The following is a 10,568-nucleotide window of genomic DNA, read 5'->3' as shown; positions in this document are numbered from 1 at the left end:
AAGTGGAGAAAACGAATGATTACTCGCTGTTCTTGTAATGAAAACGTCGCCATTTTAAGTATCAAAAACACTCCTCACTCTCGCCGCTACCACTAGAGTTCTGTGTGCCGTAGAGTGCTGCCATCTCTGTCACGCATTCACAAAGAGTGCACATGTATTTTAAACTAAACCGCATGTGTCTATCTGCTCCCAGTCCCGAGAAAAAAAATCGGAGACCTTAGAACTTGAACGCCCCTCTTAGTTTGTGATAGCTGAGAAGGTATTGGGAGTGTGGAATTTACTGACACTTGTATGGGTCCCACGTAATTAATACATATAGACTACTGAAGATAGAGTGAATAGAATATTGTGAGTAGGGTCTGTAAAGTGTGTAAACCCATAACAGCGTTATAAGTAATTGTAGTTCCGATCTGTAGGTTATTAAATAAACCAATTAACAATCCGAACGGCGTCTTCAGTGGCAAAACACGTTACAATACTATAATTGTCGTCACTGACGTCATCATCAACAAAAGCGTAGCAGCAGTGGCTGCAGTCATAAGTAGTAGAGTAGTAGTAGCAGCAGCAGCAGCAGTAGTGAATGTGATACTGGTAGTAATAATCATAGTTGTGGCTGGAAGAAAGCCTATCAAGATCACTTTATATCCCTGGCAAACCATTTCTGCAAAGAACTGCAGGAGATGGACACTTGGGGACAACACACATATCCAGGAAGATGCTAGTGTAGCACTAAGAAGTCAACCATATTTTCCATGATGCTATTATGAGGTGGGGAGGATGATAATAATAATTATTACTTAATTTATGCCTTTGGGGTAGGAGGTGACTTGGTATTATTTTTAAAGGCCTCATAAAGATCATGCAATATTCACAGAAATAAAATAGGATTTTTAATATGCAATAAAATATAACTGACATCAATGGTTGAAAGAAAAGAAGCCATGGATCTTCAAACAAGATCACCACTGAACTAAAATCACCCTTCTATACCGAAGCTCTGAATAAGTAACAACTCACCCCAAATTTTTCTTTTATTTCACTAAATACACATATTTTCTGTAATTTTAAAATAAAAACAGATCACTTTGTTCTCAGGGTGTGGATCAGAAGAAAGTGATATTGCTTATTCTGTTCATAAAAACTCTTAATCTGTGAAAAATAAGGGCAAGTGTGTACATACTTGTATGTAACAACAGATACAAGTCAGATGATATAAATTATGTTACTCTAATTATTTCATGTATCACATAACCAGAAACCCACGAAACGACATTAGGACCAGTGTACAAAACATATTGCTTCAAGGCCTTGGTCTGCTGTGACAATCTCATTACGAGCACTTCTGTACCTTCTGGCTATGGGAGGATTAAGTGTTATCCTAAGTCTGAACCCTTTGCTCTGCTTACTGCATTAGACTGTAGCAAATACCCCAAATCTCTTTCTATATTTAATATACAAAGAGCATTTAAATTAACTGTTATGATAGCATCAATAGACTGAATTTAAATGGCATTGCAAAGGGTTAAATTATACTACACGGATGACACCAGCTAATATGACCTGCTCAGAATGATATGGTATAAGTTTTCCCTCAAGTTTCCGTTGACTGATGGCATAAACATATCAATATGGACTCTGTGTCGTAAAATATGGGGGATTTAGGAACAGTCATTACCTCAAGTAACAGCTAGTTACTTGAGAGTTAGGGGAGAGAAAGTAAGGATGGTTTCACTAGCTCTGACTGCTGTTGAATTGGAACATTGCTGGAGGTGGTGGGGCATGAGAATGTGCAGTTGCCGGGGGTGGCAATGGTTTACTGCTGATGAATGGTTTTGGTGGAAGTTTGGGTGTCGTGTTGCTATGATGATGTACTGCGAATGGTTCTCGATGATTACACAAGCCAGTCTTGTGCCCACCACATGACACTGGAAACAAACATCATCACATGAATTATGGACAAGCAGCTCTAAATAGAACTTACAATGCATATTTTCCTTCAAATACTTCAATACATACCATAAAGACAGATGGACCTCTAGCGATTGTACAATTAATTTTTTTACTGCTAAGCACTACTATAGTTGCACTGTATCAGGTATGTGTATACTGTTAACCACTTGTAGAGTGACATTTCCTTATTGGTGAGTTTTAGAGTTTGAGCCTCCAGCACATAAGAAAATGTGGTATCCATACAGTTTATGATCCATTCATAAGCCTAATTTCCAATGCCACAGATACTCATTATCTTAAGCTTGCCACATATATCAAAGTTTCACAAAGTAACCATATTTGTAATTGTTAGTATATAAACTGCTTTCAGGCAGGTAATTCTATAGATTCATCTCTGCACAAAATTCCACATCATTAGCTCAGCAGGTAACACCATAAAACAGACAGGTAAACCCTCTCAAGACATTCTAGAAAAGAACTAAAAAAAAAGATGGGCTTATTAAGAACGAATGGTAAGCCCTCTAGGAAGACTGAAAATTAGTTAACTTTCCATATGCAGTTTCTCGCCTTAATTAAGAATGACTTTATTAATGTTACACAAATTCTTCTATGTATATGGCTACCACAGCCTGTCCGTCAAAGAGCTGTCAGATGTCCTATATATATATGTATATAGGACTGCTTTTCATTTCACTGACTATTTCAATGTCCCCCAAAGCCTTTCCCACACAGGAAGTGTTCCAACACCAAGAGTAAAAATCCAAATGTGTACTTCAATGTACATTGCATAGCTTTATCATTCCCTTCTTTCTCAATGCACTGTCCTAATTCTCACACATACATCACCAACAATGCCTTCTTTATTTACTTCAACAATCCTTTTCTGTTGGGTGACAATTTCCATTCATTGTCAAGGAGCAATCAATGTACAGCTGTTCATCAGATCTGAGTTCATCGTCGGTATTTTAGACATAATTTGTCATTGCTGATTATTTACATTAATTTAACAAAATTAAATATCTGAATTGTAATTATGAGGGATGTTCAATAAAGTGACCAAAGATTTTTTACAAGTTTACTTCTCCAGTCAATACAACATTCCTCTTCAAAGTGTCCCCCATCACAGGCACCCATGCATCATATGCCAATTGGTGGGTAGGAGGTTGGTGGTGGTCAAATGTAGTTCCCCATATTACAATTCTCCACAGCGTTCCTACCAAGGTGGTTTGTTTTAGCAAAAATCCTTCTCCATCTTCTCTATTCTCCCATGCATGCTCCTCTCATATCTCTGTCAACTCTCTCTATATATCCTCCCTCATTTGTTCCCCCACTGATCTTTGGTTCTTATATGGCTGTTTATTACTATCTTAGTTTTGATACTCTTAAAGGAATTCTGCTGTCATTAACATTGTTCTTGGGTTGTTACACCTTGTGAATGTTGGTAATGTTGCCAACATTTTGGAAGTGCAGTATACCTCCATCTTCAACCCTGAAGATGCAGTCAGCATACAATTCCAATGTTGGCAATATCACCCATAATCACATGGTGCAACAATCCAAAAACAGATCTAACGAGTAACTGACCACCACATATGCCTAAAATCAGGAATTCTACTGTCGCCCAAGCATAACATCCCTGTAGCCTTAATCTGATGAACTCTTTAGGATTCATACTTGTCTTCTGTATGATTACTTATACAAAATTTCATGAACATTCTTTAATGAACAGAATACATATGACAGTACTGTATTTAAATGAAAAAAAACCTGAGATCATTCATTCAACAGCTATTGTTACCTGAAGAATGGGGAAAACAGGATGCTGAAGTTGTAAAAATAGGCCCATTTACAGACATGTGTCTTCTTGCTGGGACTGGTGCTGTAGTACCCATGCCTCCACTAGTACAACAAGAAGGTATCAGTGGTTGAGATGAAATGAGATGCATGTCCAAAGCAGAGTTTCGCCTTAGTAGAGGAGTGAACGAGTTGTTCATGGTAGCACTGAGATCACGTGACTGTGAAGGCAGAATACGAGGCATTGTTCCAGATACAATGGGGACCCCAGCCACATCACGTCGAGGTGGAAGGGGTGGAGGAGACAGTCCCCGTGGAGGAAGCATGGGTGCATCAGAAGCTTGGCAAACCTGTAACAAATGATCATAATTATTTTTTGACAACAAAACTGCAACTGCTGTTTACAACTGAACAAACTGTAACAACACATATGATAGAATAAGTATGATTGATAACATGAAGTTCATCCCAGCATGCAAATTATCAGCACCATCAATTTCTTCTCAGCATTTCATCTTGACACGTGACTCCCAACCAGCCATGACTCTTCTTTCCAACTTCTTATGCTGACTGTACCTGCAGCTCTGCTATCTGAGCTCTTTATAGCTCATGTTTCTACAGGCAACATAAACCCTTTGAGGCACAGCGGTTACCACATGTATACCTGCTTTGACATACAAAAGCACTGCATATTACCCACAGACTGCGTTTGTGTTTCATATGATTTTCAGGATCAAGAGTGATTATTTTCTTGAACTATATTAAATGGCTGGACATTATAATGAAGACACATCATGTTATCTGTGAGGTAAACTAATCTTGTATGTATATATTTACATCAATTTCATGCTTCAAAGATTAATCTGCCTTCTGGACAGAAAAACAACACCACAAGATTGGTGTATTGTGTGAAGAGAATTTACTTGACCCTGAGACAAAAGTGTATAGAACACATGTACAGAGATGTTCCAGTACATGGTTGGAAAACACTGGTTGATTCCCCAGAATGTCACATAACCTCAAAGGGAATAACATTTTTAGGACTCCATTTACTATGACTTTATGGTTTCAATGCCAAACCCCCTCTAAATTTTTACAAACGAGTAATGTCCATCATCTAACATCATCTGTGCTTCTGTCCATTCCACTGGTCTTGTTTCATTGTGTATGCTGTCCCTTGCCCAGTGAACAGGAGTTTGTCAGAACTAAACGTCCACTCAGGCGGTCACGGTAGCTGAGTGGTTTAAGGCATGCACTGTCTTTGCTCGCTCGGAAGCCGGGATTGTGGGTTCGAATCCCACTCAGGGCATGGATGTTTGTGTGCGTTTTTCTGTGTTTGTCTACAGGTAGAGGCCTTGCGACGAGCTCATCACTCGCCCAAGGAGTCCTACCGAACGTGTAAGATCTAGTAAACCAAAGTGAAACGGAGAGTTTCATGGGGGTAGGCCTAGGCCCAAATTTGGGCTGTAGCACCACAGAAAAAAAAAATACCTCCACTCACCTATACATATTCATGCCATGGTGCTTAATTAATTAAGCAGAGAGAAAACTTTACTTTAAATTTTACCTTCTACCTAAAGTAACCTCTGTAGCGGAAGCTACAGCAGATACTTCCAGAACAAAACACACATTAGGGACTACAGAAATGAACACCTTATGGAAATCTGCCAGAAAGACAAAAGTGGATCAAGTAAGAAACCAGACAGGGGGTTCTAAAAGTTCTGCAGTTAATCTGCAAAGCAGATAATCCACTCTCAGCCAATCTGCAGACTACTGTATTGGACGCTGGTCTGCAGCAGACTGTCACTACCACAAATATTTTCTTCTCTGTCACTATCAATATCTGTTATCAGTATAAACATTTTGGTTTATCAGAACTCACACTTGGCTCAGAGTACTCATTCACATTATCACTCCACAAATTATTTTCATATGGGTCACCATTTGGATCATAAGCCATCTTGCAACAAGCAATACACACTCATTCACTCATACACAATATGCACATGCTCAATGCAACACCAGGTTATGTGAACCAAGGTTACAAGGCACAGTGAACAGCACCTCGTTGATGTAACTGGAAGAAATTAAATAAACGTCATTATCTAATAGTGGAATATAGCATGCTCAGATGCAAGAAACCTCACCATATCTGCTGCAAATGGTTTGAAACAATATCTTCTTCACCAGAAGGCAATTATTTGTATATAAAAGTGATTGGTTGGTAGTTTAGATCTGGCATTTTTAGCAGAAAATCCAGAGGCAAACCAGTTGACTAGCATGAAGTAAAGAAAGATCAAAATTTAAATATCATGTAGTTAACATGTTCGTTTGTGGAATAAATTTTATTGTAAAAAAAAAAACACAGATGATAAAATTCTTAAAAAACACTGGAATGATTCTCTAAGACAATACATTCATGACAAGTTCCATTAATGGCTGATTTTTAAAAACAAAGTCACTGGAATGATCAGGCAGGCGAGCACACACACAAATATACATAATATTATCAAGCTGCTTTCTCCATCAGAAACCAACCTAAAAGTATATATATGATTACCTGCTGGGGAGAATTGTTATCCCCAAGTGAGGGTTCCCTTGGGCGCCGAGGTGGTAGAGGAGGTGGTGGACCGGGATTAGGAAGTGGGGCAGGTGGTGGAGGCATGGATGTGACTGAGGCAGTGGTTACTGGGGGAGGACATGGAGATGGGGAAGAGGAACCAATCAGACCACCTCCAGCTGCTTGTTGTGACGTAACTGTTGGAGACGTTGCTGGAGAGGTGGAAGCAGAATTCAGTACCAATGTTGTCGCAATTCCAGATGCTATACTACTTGCTGCTGACTGAATAGGGCCAGGTGACTGGTTTCCTGAAGCTGTAAAAATGAAGTCATCAGTTTCAGTAACNGGCCCTTCAAGTCCCCCTCTAACCAAAAGTAGTTATGCCACTAAAATACTCTAAGCTATGGTTTCTCAAACCGTGGATCATGACCTAATCTGAAGGGTAGTTACTATAGGATTCTGACGATGGTGTATAACACACTGATATATTGGGTTTTTGGACTTTATCCATCGTCCTGGTTTTTAAGATAACAAATAAAAACACTGGATCCAGTGATTGAGGCTAGCTCTTTCTAACGGACCCAACAGAATAGGTGTTTCCCTTTTCCTTCACCTGAGGACGGAAACAGATCCAGTTTCCGAAATGTCGTGTTTTTATTTGTTATCTTAAAAACCAGGACGATGGATAAAGTCCAAAAACCCAATATATCAGTGTGTTATACACCATCGTCAGAATCCTATAGTAACTACCCTTCAGATTAGGTCATGATCCACGGTTTGAGAAACCATAGCTTAGAGTATTTTAGTGGCATAACTACTTTTGGTTAGAGGGGGACTTGAAGGGCCAAGGTATGTGGATGAAAAAATTATATTAAAAACTGTGTTATAGGAATATGATGCAGCAATGTGAACTAGACGAGGATAGGGAGCAACGGTGAGCTTCTTATGTTAGCAATTTTAAAGCCAAAGACTTAGTTATGTAATTTCACTGGTTTTATCACACACTTTACCATCAAATAAAATGGTCAGTAGTTACTCAGTACTTATACCTCACTATTCTTCTGATATGTTTCATCTGACCACTGATGAAATCATCTGTCATCCTCTTTTACAATAATTTGGCTTAATAACCAACAATTTGATAAACTCTTCATAATTTTGTCACATAAATTAATCAAAACACTAAAATACTACAATACACTCATGACAACTCTTATGACATTGTTATTAAGCAAAAGTAAGCATTCATGCATTTATCCTTCATTTATTTAAAACCTGCATACTGCTACCTTTTGAAGTTTTTCCTTATTCTAAAATGATAATCAAGTACTGTCATGTCACCCTTATAAACAGTTTAACTATAACTAACCTGCAGGTCCAATGAGAATTGGTGCAAAGACACTAAAGTCTGAGGAAGGACCATGGTATGGGGGCGTATGGGGTGCTGACACTGTGAGTGGTGTCCTCGGAGTTTCCTCCCCATCTTCTGGCAACCGACTGGTTGATGGGAATAAATGACGTTCTCCCATTGAAGGAAGAGGACCAGGAGGATGGTTGCGACCTGGTAAGTTACGCGGCTTTATACCTGGTGACTTGAGGTTCAAATCTGGCCACTTTCGGGGCTGAAAAAAATAAATACTCTCACAGAACCAAAAACCTGATTGCAAATTCCACTGTCACAAGTATTTATGCGTCCACAAAACCTAAAAATAACACCCATCATCACTCAACAGACAAACTGACATTGTCAATTTCTTTCGGTAAAATTCTTATGGCAGCAAACAAGGTTCTACAATGAAGATACTCATAACTGCTATAAAGATATATTTAAAAGAATATATTCTGGGAAGAACTTTATGATGCATACTTTCCTTTAAATACTGCAATACATACGAACAAGCTAGTAGGATCAGTACGCACAAGTACCATTAACACAGACTTCCATTATGGTAATCTGTCAAACACAGCTAACAAACTATCATAAAACTGACAGGCTTATAACTGTTAATGTATATAAAAACATGCTTCATACAGAATTTGTGGCTAATATTATAAACTATTTCTATGCAAAATTCCAGACCTTCAGCTCCACTGGCTCATTAACCTGATACAAATTTTATGTAGTCACAACACGGTGCTTTACATTTTTACAAAATTAGGTTAAAAAAGCTGAAGTTTCAAATCTCTATCGCCAAGCAACAATACGAGGACCCCAAATTATGTAGTTCTACCATAAGCCTCAACAAATGCAAGGAACAACTGTCATAAAAAATTTCTGGCAGAGCTGAATATAAACTCATTTCCTCCATGAAGTGAAGTATGTGAAAATACTGAAACTAATTCTGCAAAACTGTACCACTATATTTACCCACCCTTTTAGCCCCCGCAAAATTTCATATCTAAAATTTGTGATGTATAAAATATATGAATACTACAATTCATAATACAATTTTACACATTAGACTGAGGTCAGGAAAATTACAGCTGCACATTAGCAATAAAAGTGCAATTCCATTCTTTCCTGCATAATATATAACCATCAATCTGAACCCAGTTACATAACTGTCATCTTTCTCTGCATCTGACACACTTACAAATCATTGCTTATTACTGTCAATTCCTCATGAAACAATATGACAATTAATTTTTAAAATACAGTTTTCAATGGAGCTTAAAGTTTTAGAAATGCAATAAATTCAATTTATTTCTGAAAATTCTGCATTTCAGACATTGAGAATGTTTTATAAACTGGGCCATCAGTTAATATGCCAGTGTTTAACACCTACATATTCAAGGTTAAGAAGAGTAACTAATGAGCTCAGTTAAAAGCCAAGCTCTAACTCACTGAACTCCTTTTCTTACAGCAATTTAAATACAGTTCCACAGTTATGCAGCATGCTACTTAAACAATACCTTTGACTAACACCCTGAGTCAGGACTGTTATTATAACCTAAGGTAACTTACAAATCTGGGAGGCTGCCGGCATCCTCTAGGTTCCACTTCAAGCGATTTGTTGTACAAGTAGTTACTTATGTCTGTGTCCTTTTGATCCTCAAACGGATTCAAATTTTCTAGAAAATGCTGAAAAAAAGATTAAAGTTTTGTGAGATGAAGGTTATCACTGTTTAAGATATTCAAACAGATATAATTTAAATCACTTTAACATAAACATAAAGTTCTGGAGAGAACTTACGATGATTAATTCCGGCACTGACTACACTATGAAGCATCTTGAGTATGTATGCATTTTATATATAATACAATTTCTTTTCTCATTGCTGGTTTTGTCAATAGCTCACAAGAGGTTATTTTAAGAATTACTTACTTACTTACTTACTCACTCACGGAGCTGAGCCCTTCTGGAGGAGCTGCCAATTCTGCAGCTACTCAAGAATTTCCCAGCATTTTATGGAACCCGAAGGTTCATTATCATGTTCACAAGAGCCCTCCACTGGTCCCTATCCTGAGCCAGATCAATCCAATCCTCTCTAGGATCCATTTTAATATTGTCCAGGTTCGTGCTTATTGTATGTATTGTACTTATCACCATTATTTTATATTGTATATTGATTACTGTGATACTGTGTAAAGTTTTAAACTTGTTTTATATTGCAAACATATTGACAACTGCTTGATTTATAAGCAAGATGAGTTCATACTACTTGACGATTTCTATATCTGTTGGTTGTTTAAACCATGTAAGTATTTTATGGAATGTGAATAAATGAATGAATGAATGAATGACAGAAGAAATCTTAAAATATAAGTTAGATTTAGTGGGAGTACAGGAGGTCAGATGGGATGGTGGGATAGCATCGTACCAGCAGGAGACTATACATTTTTCTATGGAAAGGGGAATGAAAATCATGAATTAGGCACAGGTTTTTTCATATATAAGAGAATCGTATCAGCAGTTAAGAGGGTAGAGTTCGTTAGTGATAGGATATCATATATAATACTAAAAGGTCACTGGTGTGATATCACTGTTATGAATGTTCACGCCGCAACAGAAGATAAAATTGATAACATAAAGAACAGATTCTATGAAGAACTATTTTCTGAAGAGCCCTCATAAATTTCACAACATTTGCATAGCTTTTAAGGATCTTTTACAACATAATCTGTGATAAAAAAATCCATCACAAGACTCCAAAGGGTACAATCTTATGGGATGTAATACTGTGTAGTTTGACTACTAAAGTTCACCAAAATTTCAGAGGAACATACTGCCTCTATCTTCAGGGTCAAAGAGAAAACCAGATA

At 37.7% G+C, this 10,568-nt stretch overlaps 1 protein-coding gene across 1 annotated transcript in view; it reads right to left on the bottom strand.

Moving 5' to 3' along the window:
- Positions 1-453: 453 nt before the first annotated feature.
- LOC111873103 (protein son of sevenless) overlaps positions 454-10,568 on the bottom strand; it is a 78,588-nt gene continuing 68,473 nt past the window's right edge. Inside the window, exons 20-24 of the mRNA XM_023867522.2 lie at positions 9,270-9,386; positions 7,674-7,926; positions 6,305-6,618; positions 3,749-4,094; positions 454-1,925 (exon numbers count right to left, since the gene is read on the bottom strand). Of these exons, the coding sequence (XP_023723290.1) occupies positions 1,732-1,925; positions 3,749-4,094; positions 6,305-6,618; positions 7,674-7,926; positions 9,270-9,386 (1,224 nt within the window). The 3' untranslated portion in view covers positions 454-1,731. The remainder of the gene's footprint in view (positions 1,926-3,748; positions 4,095-6,304; positions 6,619-7,673; positions 7,927-9,269; positions 9,387-10,568) is intronic.

Source organism: Cryptotermes secundus, unplaced genomic scaffold, assembly GCF_002891405.2.
Source record: "Cryptotermes secundus unplaced genomic scaffold, Csec_1.0 scaffold120, whole genome shotgun sequence".
Lineage (NCBI taxonomy): Eukaryota > Metazoa > Arthropoda > Insecta > Blattodea > Kalotermitidae > Cryptotermes > Cryptotermes secundus.
Note: the sequence above shows the minus strand (reverse complement) of the source record. Positions and strands in the feature narration are given on the sequence as shown.